The 13,314-nt window shown below is 33.7% G+C and overlaps 2 protein-coding genes across 2 annotated transcripts; one reads left to right on the plus strand and one right to left on the minus strand.

The window, feature by feature from the left end:
* Positions 1 to 367: 367 nt before the first annotated feature.
* Positions 368 to 8,836, plus strand: LOC106672602 (serine/threonine-protein phosphatase 2A activator-like). The gene is made up of 9 exons (XM_014404149.1): positions 368 to 530; positions 2,630 to 2,751; positions 2,822 to 3,025; positions 3,381 to 3,446; positions 3,507 to 3,658; positions 3,723 to 3,847; positions 4,665 to 4,765; positions 4,841 to 4,948; positions 8,476 to 8,836. Exons 1-9 carry the CDS (start codon positions 527 to 529, stop codon positions 8,734 to 8,736), a joined length of 1,143 nt encoding a protein of 380 aa, XP_014259635.1. The 5' UTR covers positions 368 to 526; the 3' UTR covers positions 8,737 to 8,836.
* Positions 8,837 to 9,324: 488 nt separating this feature from the next.
* On the minus strand, positions 9,325 to 13,314 carry LOC106672601 (NADH-ubiquinone oxidoreductase 49 kDa subunit-like). The gene is made up of 10 exons (XM_014404148.1): positions 13,061 to 13,314; positions 12,355 to 12,586; positions 12,098 to 12,299; positions 11,852 to 12,039; positions 11,633 to 11,796; positions 11,444 to 11,563; positions 11,254 to 11,383; positions 11,091 to 11,187; positions 9,629 to 9,769; positions 9,325 to 9,411 (listed from the first exon to the last, which is right to left on the minus strand). The coding sequence occupies exons 1-10, from the start codon at positions 13,123 to 13,125 to the stop codon at positions 9,374 to 9,376; spliced, it is 1,377 nt and encodes a 458-aa protein (XP_014259634.1). The 5' UTR covers positions 13,126 to 13,314; the 3' UTR covers positions 9,325 to 9,373.

The following is a 13,314-nucleotide window of genomic DNA, read 5'->3' on the forward strand; positions in this document are numbered from 1 at the left end:
GACTGTCATGATCATAAAGATGAAATTGGGAGAAATTAAGAACATGAAATATCATTTAGAAACATGGAAAAGAGTAAAGGTTCAATAATCGAGCCTTGGGGTACACCTGCTCAAATTGAGCGTGAAGAAGAGATAGAATTTGGAGCTTTAACTCTATAATTTTTGTCAGAAAGATAGGAGATGAGATTGGTTGTAATTATACCGCTTGGAATGTTCAACCATACAAACATTTAACTCCAAGCTTTTGTTAAGTGAATCAACTATAATTATTTAAAATGTTTTGACTTTTTTTTTAATTTTTCAAAAGTTCTATCGATTTTGACCGCCAAATCGGCGTGCTCCATTTTTTATTTATAACCTCCGTGAAACCAACCCTCGGCAGTCGGCTGATAAGTTATCAGTGCAAAACATTTCTTCTTGTTCTGTATTTTCTATTTGTTTGACTTCGTTCAATCACAGAATCGTGGATCGAGCTGATGCGATCCCGTCCTCTTCAGCAAAAGGCTGAGTAGCTCTAAAAACAGAAATGGGTAAGTTCACGCGAGACCGGTTTTTAAAAAAATTATATCAATTAGATGACAGATTTCTGTGTGTCCAATGAAAAACTAGGCTTAAAGCCAGTGAAGTTAGTCCATTCGATTCGTTGAATCAATAGCACAACATTATATGATAATAATTACAAAAAAACCACTTGCCTGGTGTTGTGACATGTAATATCAGATTTCACACAGTTACACAGCCCAAAGTTTATAGCAGTTCAACTCCTCACATCTCACTCGTAAGACCCGCTCATCCCCAATCGACCTTATCCTTCCGCAACATACAACCCTTCGAAAGATCCTTTCTGATCCTAGCCCCTAAACTCTGGAACTCCCTTCCCCTTTCTATTTGTCATGCTGCCTCCTTTTCCTCCTTTAAATCCCATCTATATAATCACCTCCTCTCCCTCCAAGCAGAGACCTCACATTAACATTTCTTATTTTTGTTTAAATTCTCGTAATTTTCTCTTCTGGCCTGCCTTACATTGTGTATACATTGTGCCAAGATTTCTATCTTTTTTTTTACTTTTAACTTCATAGAAGGAACTTCCTTTATTTATTTCAAGTAAATTATTCTTAGGGGATACCAGTCCCAGAATAAAGTTATTTTTCTTCTTCTTAAAAATCCCGAAATCCCGCAAAAGTATTGATGTTTTTACTAGACCTCTCTTAAGCTTGTTTGACTTCTATGATCCTGGTTTGCCTGTTCTTGCTGTCTTTGTCGGTAATGTTACAGTCTTCGCCACGCATGATTTTTGCATAATTTTGTTTTACGAGTTTTGGTCGGAACAGTGCCCAAATAGCCAGAAACATTAATGGCACAAACATGCCTGGGGCTATGGCAGGGTGAATGAGAGTAATGTTCAGAGATTGATTAAAAAATTTTGAGATGGAAACATTAGCCTTGAAGACAAAACAGGTCATGTAAGGATCTTTTCCCTAAATGATTATATTCTGGGAGCTTTAGTAGAAGAAAATCTCAGAACAGCTGCTCAAGAACTTGCAGAGTATCTTTCAGTTAGCAAATCGACTGTTGCTTAATGCAATAGGACAGGTGAAAAAGCTCGAAAGTAGAGTTCTTCATGCGTCAAACTACTGCCAAAAAATCATCATTATGAAGTTTGCACAACACTTTATTGCTGAAATAGAAATGAACTTTTCTGGATAGGTTAGGTTGTAATGTAAAACGGATTCTTTACAATAACAGCAGATATTCTGGACACTATTATTTATTCAGAAATTGTGAGATGCGGTCTGGTGTGTAGGTTTCAGAAAAACATTTTCTTTATTGTGCCAACGTTGCGATCTTTATTGAGATCATCTTCAGGGCCTGGGATTTACAAACAATGTTTACATTTAACAAATACGTGTAGGATGTGGAAAAAAGTGAATTTATACAATGCAAAATATATTTTTTTTGTATTCAATCAAAGTATTTCTGCTTACTCAGTGTTTGTCTTCTGTGTAATTGTGCCATTCTATGTTTTTCTGAAACCTACATCACACCAGACCGCATCACACGATTTCTGAATAATTATCGATTAACGGTCACCAATCACCTCACACTATTATTTAGTTTACATAAATATGTTTATTGCTTATTTTTGTAATGCATAAAACTATTTGTGAGCTTACAACTCCTGCTTTCAAGCAGAAGTCATTTTGCACTATTTTGTTTTATATTTAATTTAATTTTTTTTTCTCAGAATAACGTATTTAATGTAGAACAAATAAATTAATTTTTGTTGTTTTGTCATTTACATGGGAATTCATACTTTACAAACTTATGAATAGGGTAAATACACACAAAACCATTACCAAAGTTGGCAAAAAGTTAGAATGCATTTTAATGCCAAACTGCTATGACAGGCATACCAAAATGATCAAGATGGTCGATTAGCCTGCAGACTTCAAGATGAAATTTCACAATAATTTATATTACTGAAGAGTTTTCAAATTAATTAGGACTTTATATCCCATGCCATCATCTACCCTGGGGGGAAGGAAAAAAAAACAAACAAATTTCAAGAACAATTTATTTTCACTCTTTTAAAAAAGTTGATAAAAATGGGATGTTTTCATTTGTGCAGCAAGTGAAGATGACCTTTCAACCCCAAGGGAGATTGCCGAGGACCGCGAATTCAAGGTTCCTCAGAGAGCCGTGCGATCTCCCGAAGACATGGCTACCTGGGAAAAGTCAGGAGCTTACAAGGTATAAGTCGACAATCTAGATCCCCCGAATTAATACTACCACGATTTTTGTATTTTCCCTTTTCTTTTAGATGTATTTGCAGTTTATCTTGGATATGAACAACACGGTAAAGGGCCGATCGTGTATTGCAGCCTACCAGCAGAACCCTATATCCGATGCGATCTTAACAATCCTAAACACACTGTTAGAATGGATCGATCAGATTCCTCCGATACAGCAGCCTCAACGGTTTGGAAACAAAGCGTTCAAAATCTGGTTTGAGAAACTTAGAAAGGTATGTTTTTAACTTGATTCCAATTAAATGGTAATGTTGTGAGATATTATGTGTTATTTGAAAGGTGATCAGGGAATATGATTAATGCAAAATAAGTCAGACAGACAAAACGAACAAGTATTGACAGGCTATTATTTGAGATGATAAAGTTAATACAAAATAATGAAATTACTAATATTTTATAATATTAATAAAAATGTTTTTAATTTCTTCAGAGGTGGGCTTGTATCCTTATAGGCCTCAGCACAATATCTCTCAATTAGTTAATTAAAGTGAAACTGTAACTATTTTCTTTTTAGCATAAAAAAGGACTTAAATTTGTTATGATGTAATTAAAGCCCAACTTATTTTTTAGGAAAGCCATGAGATGTTTTTGAACCTTTTCCCTGATAAGTTCCATGTCGCCATAGCTGAAATTCATGTAATACCCCATAAAATATACCAATTGACGTTTAATTGAAACAGAAAATCTTCCTCCCAGGTCTATTTTGCAGAGAGTTTTGGCAACCCGACAAGAATCGACTACGGGACCGGCCACGAAATGGCATTTTGCATGTTTCTCTGCTGTATGTTTAACATCAACGCTCTGACTGAAAGGGAGAAGCTGGCAGGAGGATTGATAATTTTCACGAAGTCTGTTTTAAGTGCATATTCGAATTCCTGTTTTAGCAGTTGTTAAATTTATTCATTTCAACAGATATCTGGACGTTGTGAGGAAACTGCAGACTGTCTACAAAATGGAACCAGCAGGCTCACGTGGTGTATGGGCCTTGGACGATTTCCAATTTGTACCGTTTATATGGGGATCTGCACAACTAATAGGTTGGTATAATTGTTTTAATAGTAATTGTTCGTATTGGGTTGTAAAATGAGTCTGTTGCGTTTTTTGATGGTAAATTTCAAAATTTCAAGTATTTGTAAAAAAAAATTAATCTCATTTTGTTCCATTATCTGTCACCATTTTCAATGATATTTTGTAATTCTGTCCACCCAGAAGTTCTCAGGTTTTTGAGTAGTGAACTCCTCAATGTGTTTTCTGCAGTCATCAAGTGAAATAAAGTTTTTCCCATTAATTGAATTTTTTTAGAGAACAAGTAAAAATCTGACAATCTCAGTCAGGTACGGTGGGTAGGGTAGTTCATCCTAGCCAAGCTTCAATAATTTCTGGATCACAGGGACATTGTGGTAAACAATCATGATGATGCCGGTCATTTTTGGACGATTGATGACTAATTGCTCCAATTGTGTAAAGTATGCACTAGAATTAATGGTTTTTGTTCGGTGGAACAAGCTCATAATAATGCTACCCCTTTCACAATAAGAAAAAGAAACTGACGAATAAAAACATCTTAACTATACAAGTGGGATAAAATCAAATGTTTGAAAAATGCTACAGACTTGTTTACAAGCTGATAAGTTCAAAGAGTTTTATATTGGGGACCACAGTAGCCAAATGGTTAGCGTGAGAGACTCTCAGCTCATAGACCCTGTGGTCATGAGTTCGATTCCCACTGTCACCTCTAGAATTTTTGTCAAAATACCCCCCCCACAATATGCATACGCATAATTATTGTCTCCTTGGCTAATATGCATCGATCATAAGGCCATTAACAATAAAGGTTTATATTCATATTTACAGGCAATCCTCATATTGAGCCATCGGATTTTCTCAAAGAAGACATCATAATGAGATACAGTGAACATTACATGTTTCTAAAGTGTATCAAATATATTAATGAGGTGATTAAATGTTTAACTTTAATTTTAATTGAGTATATCTGTTGTATAAAAAAATCGTTGAAATTTTTATTTCAGAACAAGACTGGTCTTTTTGCAGAGCATTCTAACCAACTGTGGAACATAAGTGGAGTCCTCAGCTGGGAAAAAGTGAATGCCGGGCTAATAAAAATGTACAAAGCGGAAGTAAGTTAATATTTTTTATTTTATTACACCTAGTACATACAACTAGTCAAAAAATCTGACTCGTAGAAGAAGGGTCATACTCACCTGATTAAGGATAGGTCAAGCGAGTTTTACACACAGATTCTTACTTTTGGGCAAACACTTGCTTATGTGTCTGGCACGCAGAGAAGGTTGATTGATGTGTTCTTGATATGAGAGCGCATAGAAATGCTTCCCAATATGATAATTGTGTTTGAACAAGCATTTGGATCCTTGTTCTGATTCTTGGCAGAAATAGGGCAGTTTTGTTGTATGTTCAATATGATATTGTTGTGTACGCTAGTGTGTGTTTTGAGCGAAAGTATTTATAAGCATGAATGTGTAATGTGAGAGGGCTGATTTCGGAATAATAGGTATCAAGGGTGATAGAGGAATGTGGAATGGTCTGTAAATAAGTATGTATGTTTTTAATGGTGTGTGAGAGTGTGATTGCCAACAAATGGGGTGGGTAATTCTTGAGACCTACCCTTAATTTATGGTAAATTATAAAAGTTGGGATTGTAGGTATGCACTTGTATGTGCAGATTTGAATGTACATAAATCAGCAATCAGTAGAGTGCATTTACATAATAAAATTAAAACAATTTAAAATAATTACATAATTTACAAATTTGTTGTTTGAAAGCTAATATTTTCATTATTATATAAATTCATCCAATTTATACATTTATGCATTTTTTCATGTAATCTTTCTTTGAAATGATTTTTTTCTTCAATATCTTATTTAAATTTGTTTTTTTCTCTGATAGAAATAAATAAAATGTATTGTTGATATACATTTTTGAAATTTTCATTAATCTGTGCCATAATTTGTTTTTAAAAATCCTGTTGGTGCGTCAGTGGCCACATCGGTTTAGGCGTTGACACGGTGCTCATCACTGTAATGTGAAGGTCCCGGGTTCGAATCCAGCGGCCCTGGATATACTTACAAATGGGTTATTTCCAAAACACTGGCACCTCGAGGATTCATATAACCTCATAGTTGAAATGCAATAAATTAAAAAATAAATAAAATAAAAAATAAATGTGTGGTGATTAGTGACCTTTAGTCGATGATTATTTAGAAATAGTGAGATGCGGTCTGGTGTGACGTAGATTTCAGAAAAATGTTTTCTTTGTTGTGCCAACGTTTCGATCTTTATTGAGATCATCTTCAGGGCCTGGGCTTTACAAACATTGTTTAAATTTAACAAATACATGTAGGATGTGGAAAAAAGTGAATTTTTTCAATGCAAAATATCTTTTTTACATTCAGTAATTTTACTCGTAATAAGTAACTATTTTTACTCACTCAAAGTGTTTGTTTTCTGTGTAATTGTGCCTGTGTAAATCTGATTTCTGGCCGAACCATTACCAACGTTTTTTCCCTTCGTCGGCTCTTTTCACCTCAAAGAAGCCGACGCCTTATACAAAAATGTCTTTTCTATACCGACTTTCTTCCCCACCACTTCAAAATCCAACGTATATAAACATAAAACAGCAATATTTCACTGCCAATCTCAACACGACACTCAAGAATGGCACAATTACACAGAAAACAAACACTTTGCTTGAACATAAAAAATATATTACAATTAATTAAGGTTTTTAGTTGAGATGAAAAAAAGTTAATGGCACGAGAGGGATTCGAACCCACGACCTTCGGCTAGATACGCCGCTGCTCTACCACCTGAGCTATCGTGACCTCGATCGTGGGGTTGAGATGAGGAGTTGATGTCCGAGTGGATCAAGGTCACGATAGCTCAAGTGGTAGAGTAAAGTGACCACACGTCCCGATTTCGGCGGGACAGTCCCGCTTTTTGGTGGACTGTCCCGCGTCCCGCTGATTTTTAAAAATGTCCCGCTTTTTAGAAAATATCTGCATTTCTTATTTTAAATGTACTGTAAAAATATATTACCTATTATTTATTAAGTATTATGGTGAATATAAAGAAATAAAAAATACATTAAAAAAACACATAAAATGCATGCACTAAATTAGGCAATGTACCGAGTTAGATTTACTCGGTGGTGTTCGATCATTGTCCTTACGTCTCGACTTAATTCAGATAAGTGCGGACTGCCGTTAGACAGTGCTGTGAAAATTATTAAGGGGACAAAATTTCAATTACGGAAGTGACAAATGAAATCAATAATTTAAAAACAAAATTACGAGAAAGAATTGATAAGGATTACATTCCTTTAATTATTCGAAAAGACATCACTAGGTTGGAAGAACAAGGTGCCATTAAACGACCTGATTTTCTGAAACATGTCAAAAAATTTTATAATAACTGCTTGGAATATCTTGAAGAATGGACAGTTCAATTCGAAGATATTAAAAATTTTCATTGGGTGACATTAAAAAAGGAGATTTTATGGGAATATTTGAAAAAATCTTTTGAATATATTAGTAACCATTTTCCGAAAAATAATATTTGCGAAAATGATCTTTTTGATGAGGTGTCATTGGTAAAAAGATATGTTACAGATGAAAAAATTAAATGTTGGTTGTCTGCAAATGTGGAAACAGACAAAAAATGGACAGAGTTATTCCTTCAATTTAAACAGCATAATATTCCTTATCAAAATATTTTGAAAATTGTAGAATTTGCGCTCTCCCTTCCAGGAACAAATGCAGCAACAGAACTTGTTTTTTCTAGTATCAATAAAGTATGGACAACTGAAAAAACGCAGTTGAACAGTAAAACTTTAAAATCTGTATTAAGTGTAAAATATAATTTGACCAATTCATGTGAAATATTTCACGACATTTTAATAAATGATCCGAATCTATTGCAAAGTATTCACTCGGATCAAAAATATGACCGTGAAAGAAAATTATAATTTTTTCAAATAAAAAATTTAATTTGATTAAAAATCATGATGTTCAAATTATTATTTTTTACAAATATTTTTATAGTTACCAATAATTAATAATAAATACATTTTTGTACAAGTATATGAATGTATACAATAAAATATATAAAACTAAATTTTAATTCTTATTTCATCCCATTTGTCCCGCTTTGTCTCAATGAAAATGTGGTCACTTTATGGTAGAGCAGCGGCGTATCTAGCCGAAGATCGTGGGTTCGAATCCCTCTCGTGCCATTAACTTTTTTCATCTCAACTAAAAACCTTTATTAATTGTAATGTATTAATTGGTCAAGCGGACCACGAAATTAGTGAATTTAATAAAAAATATATTTTGCATTGTATAAATTCACTTTTTTCCATATCCCACACGCATTTGTTAAATTTGAAACAATGTTTGTAAATCCCAGGCCCTGAAGATGATCTCAATAAAGATAGAAACGTTGGCACGATAAATAAAATGTTTTTCTGAAACTTACATCACACCAGACCGCTTCTCACGATTTCTGAATAATAAAAAATAAATAAAAATAAAATAAATTAAAAATAAAATAAACAGTATTTGTGTTATATCACTTGCAATTTGAACATTTGTTACAATAAATAACTAAAAGAGCGGCAATTAATTTCAGGTTCTGGCGAAATTCCCCGTGATTCAGCACGTCCTTTTTGGGTCGATCCTTTCGATCGAAGTTGCCAGCCCATACAATCCGCGGCCTTACCACAGAATGATGGAGCACAGGCCGTTGCCGTTGAAACAGTCCGTTGTCTCTTTAAAAGACGCCAAAGAGCCTGATCTGCCAGTCGAAGAGGGCGAACACGAGAGTGAACACGGAAGTGAAGGTGCCATCGAGGAGGAAGAAGTCCACCAAGGCAACTCTCTAACTGACTGAGTGTCCTAATTTGTCGGTAAACTTTCAAATATCTTCTGTAAAAAGATTTTTTTTTTTAATAAATCCATACAAGGCAATTTAAAAAATAAGGTTTATTCAATATTGGTTTTTATTTAGTAGATTCTTTTTTCAAACATTACAACCTATTCTTACTCAACTTTATTAAATTAATTTTTAAATGAAAATTTTTTAAATTAAAGCATAAAATAACAAATTTGGTCTCGTGACTATCAATAATTTGAAGACAATGGTTTTTTAAATCTATGTAATTTTTTTAATATAGCAATTTAGGTATGCTTAAAGCTTGCACAACTATACATAAATCTTTATTTATAACAAAAATATTTAATGATGAATAAAAAAGCCTAAAAATAATTTAAAAATCATTTTAAAAAGACAACAGATATAAACGAATCTATTTAAATCTTTTAGATTTGCGTTTACAAACTACTTTTTTTTACGTTACAAACTGAACAAGTTGAACAAAAATTGACTATTGGAAAGTAAAAGGGAATGTTAAATTATTGTTTTAAATAAATGCTAAGCTGCATAGTATTAAAAGTGTGCTTTAACAAAAATAGAACTGTGATATTTTCAGAAGTTTTTGTTATTATTTATTTCCCCTGAGCTCCCTACATCAACGATCAATTTCTCCAAAGACGATGTCTATACTGCCTGGAACAAAAATAAAATAAAATACATTTACTTGCAAGGCAAATCAAGCAAATCTATAAATCCAAATATAAAAATAAAATAAAATTCAAACTTCTGAATCTTGTTCATTGTTATTATTTATTCCATGCAATGATGTCAAATAATACCAATTATTGTTTAAAAAAATTCAGATGTTTAAAAATTAAATATATAATGTAAATTAGCAGTTTTAATTTACCAATTAGTGCGACTACATCTGCGAGCAGCAGACGAGGGCTCATTTCACTCATAAGAGCAAGATGGGGGTATGATGCTGCTCGTATTTTACACCTGTAAGGCCTCGAGGTGCCATCCGATACCAGGTAAACTCCAAATTCACCTGTAACAAAAAAAAAAAAAAAGAAAGAAAAAGAAAGATGGATTAATTGATTTATATTAGCTCAACACAGCACATGTATGCATACACATATGTACAGAATTGATAACACTTTGAATTTAAGCAGATTGGGGTTAAATCTTGGTCTTATATGACTGGCACCAAACTTCAGCACCAGGTCATTTCTGCCTTCCATGCATGGAGGTATTTAAGCCTAAGCACACTCACCCTTACTCAAGTAGGGTGGCGGAGTATTACTCTTCCATAACCCTTTACTCATATTATATAACTGTATTATAAATCTGTGGCAAGAAAAATACAACGCATCAAATGTTGGCAATTATTACAGGTCACTGTTCCCTGAGCTCAAGAAAAATCCATGGTTTTCGGAAGGCGATAGCCCAGAAGGAATGTCAAAGGAGTTCTATTCTACTATTTTTAGACTGAAGACAAATCATGGCCTATGGGGTAGCTACAAGAAGAGAATCGGTTTGGCATCGTCTCTGAACTGTCCCACTTGCGATTGCCCTTCAGATCCTTCCCACATAATGTTTGAATGTCCAGAATATGAAAATGAAAGAGACAAACTGCTAAAAAATCTGAGCAAAATCCCAAACATTTCCAAACCAATAAACTTAGAATCTGTCTTAATAAGCAACAATCCATCAGCTTTCAACATAATCTATGGATTTCTAAAGTCGATAAACGTTTCTTTTTGATTATCTTCAACCATGAAAATTTAGAAGATGAGAAGATGATGGAGCTGAATGAGTGGTGCGGGCGCGCGGCGGGGACCTGGCCCTGGTCGGCCGATCACGCTCGACAGTAAAATGAAAATAGAAAACTTCATGGGTAATATGCCAGCGTAAACCCCCCCCCAAAAAAAAAAAAAAAAAAAAAATGGGTACTCAATGGTGGTACTCAATTTCACTCTACAATGCATACAAAACAGGATATCTATCAGTAATATATACAGTAAAATAGCCCTGTTTCCTTCAAGAAATAATATGGGTCCCAAATAGAACAATTATAGGGTGGCATTCCTACATGCTCTCTATATGGAGTCAAGGAATTGCACCTTTCAATTAGGTGGGACACAATGAGCAATCTTTCTCTGCATGCCAGACACAGCCGGCTTTGGCCCCAAAATAAGCATCCATTTTCACATGAAGTCTTAATCGGGTGATGATGATCCCTCTTCTATGATTCAGGTCCTCGGCGGTTCATCAACAGTGCTTGACAGGAGCATTTCTGCCCATCTTAGCCAGTGTTCTGCCATTCGGTAGAAATATTATGTATTTAACTGTTGTAAATTTTAATTTACCTTTGGGTGCTTCTACGGCTGTGTATGTTGCACCAGGTGGCACTTGGAAGCCTTGGGAAAACAGCTTGAAGTGGTGTATCAATGCTTCCATGGAATTCTGGAATTTCAAAATTAAACTTATTTAGTTTATATGGAAAAAACAATATTTATTCATTCAACATACTTTCATTTCAGCTCTTGTCGGTGGCGATATTTTAATGTCATCGACTTTTATTTCACCCTCCGGTATCTGATTGCAACACTGTTCAATTATTCTCAAAGACTCTCTCATTTCTTGCACACGGACCAAATATCTATTGAAAAGCTTATTGTCGATTTTTCTTAAATTGAATTCAAATTTATGCTTATTGTACCTGTCGTATGTGTCTCCATTTAAGCCTATTGGCACATCAAAATCGACAAAGGGGTAAGCATCATACGGCTGTTCAACTCTTAAGTCCCACTTTACTCCTGAACCACGCAGCATTGCTCCACTAAGCATTAAAATAATAATAATAAAATAATAAATAATAATAATATACTTCTTATTTTATTGAACTTACGAGCAACTGGAGTTGAGAGCGTCCTCTGCAGAAAGAACTGCAATGCCAACGGTACGCTCTTTAAATATAGGATTGTTTGTTACCATGTCTTCCATTTCGTCAATTCTTTCTCTAAAGTTTAAACAGTAATCATATATATCTTCTAGTAGTCCCATCGGAAAGTCCTAAAAATTCCATTCATAACTTTAGTATGAAAAAGGTGTTTATAATTTTTCATACCTGTGCTACGCCTCCTGGTCGGAAATAACAGCTATGCATCCTTCCTCCAGAGCACTTCTCGAACAACTCAAAAGACTTTTCTCTTTCTTCGAACAGCCAGAAAAATGGAGTCATTGCGCCTATATCCAAAATGTGAGTGCCACAGAATACCTGATGATTTTGCAATCTTGAGAGTTCAGACATAATTGCTAAAATTGATTATATTTGTAAAAATTGAATTTTTTGGTTTTGTTTATGTGTGGTTACTTCTGATATATTTTGCTCTTAAAGGGATTTCGATGTTGAGCAATTTTTCAACAGCAAGACAGTATGCCAGTTCATTGTAAATGACTGACGAATAGTCAAGCCTATCAAAATAAGGAAGAGCTTGAACATAAGTTTTATATTCGATTAATTTCTCAGTCCCTCTGTGTAAGAGTCCTATGTGAGGATCGGCTCTCACAACCACCTGAAAATATTTGTTTTATAAGTCAGCAATGGCGACAAAATTTTTAGAAATTTACCTCACTGTCAAGCTCAAGGATCAGCCTCAGTACTCCATGTGCGGCTGGGTGTGCCGGACCAAAATTAAGCTGCACTGTTTTGAATTTTTTTTCTTTGGGTACGACTTCCGTGGTCCAATGTTCTATTTTCCATTTTGATGTTACCTCATCAGGATACATGACTGGATTATTGAACTTCTTTAAATATTCAATATCAGGATACCACGTTTGAGCATATTTTGGTGTGCACAAACTGGAAAAGTAGTACATGCAAAATAAACATGAAAAAATAAATTTTTTGGAAATATTTGGTATTTGTTTCTTCATAAGTTAAATCTCAACAGTGATTCTACTAAGGAACCAAACTTCGTATAAATATATTATTTAACTTTTATGAAACCCAGCACTTCAACTCCAAATAACTTCTGCATATAGAAATCAATAAAAGGTAAAATATAAAGACTGTAATATAATACAGCTTGCACATAAATTATTTTTGTTTGTTTTTCAAAACTGTGTTTAATAACATTAAAGTTATTAATTATTAAATAAGTAATTTAACATTATATGCCAACAAAAATTGCAGGCATTAACTTGTAAACTCTCCCAAAAATGACAGTAATTTATAATTAAAAAATAAAACTAAATTTGATTAATTATCTTAATTAATTATTATATTTTCTAAAATTTAATCTAAAACACTGTGACAAATGTAAAATGTACTTACCTTAAGTTACAGACACTTTTCCAGCCCTTAATTTTTAACAATTTATTTGCACCGTGAATTAACATAGTAGGTGTGTTTGTAATAGGCACAGTTACAAGAAATAAATATGTATATAAAATAAATATATAATTATTTTTTAAATTAGGAAGATAGCGATAAGCGAGTGAAATTCAATCTGTAATGGAGTTTATCATTTTCTTGCCTTAAATGACTTATAATAGTTTATAAAGTTTTAACATATACCTTTTTAACAT

Source organism: Cimex lectularius, unplaced genomic scaffold, assembly GCF_000648675.2.
Source record: "Cimex lectularius strain Harlan isolate CLEC.00 unplaced genomic scaffold, Clec_2.1 scaffold139, whole genome shotgun sequence".
NCBI lineage: Eukaryota > Metazoa > Arthropoda > Insecta > Hemiptera > Cimicidae > Cimex > Cimex lectularius.

What these genes read in the sequence shown, in the direction of transcription:
- LOC106672602 (XM_014404149.1), top strand. An exon ending in GGTTTGAGAAACTTAGAAAG is followed by an intron (nt 3,026 to 3,380) that starts GTATGTTTTTAA and finishes CTTATTTTTTAG; the next exon opens with GAAAGCCATGAGATGTTTTT. An exon ending in GTATCAAATATATTAATGAG is followed by an intron (nt 4,766 to 4,840) that starts GTGATTAAATGT and finishes TTTTTATTTCAG; the next exon opens with AACAAGACTGGTCTTTTTGC.
- LOC106672601 (XM_014404148.1), bottom strand. Translation starts at nt 13,125, where the DNA reads ATGTTAATTCACGGTGCAAATAAATTGTTAAAAATTAAGGGCTGGAAA. An exon ending in GCTCTCAACTCCAGTTGCTC is followed by an intron (nt 11,564 to 11,632) that starts GTAAGTTCAATA and finishes TTTAATGCTTAG; the next exon opens with TGGAGCAATGCTGCGTGGTT. An exon ending in AGCCGTAGAAGCACCCAAAG is followed by an intron (nt 9,770 to 11,090) that starts GTAAATTAAAAT and finishes TTTTTGTTACAG; the next exon opens with GTGAATTTGGAGTTTACCTG.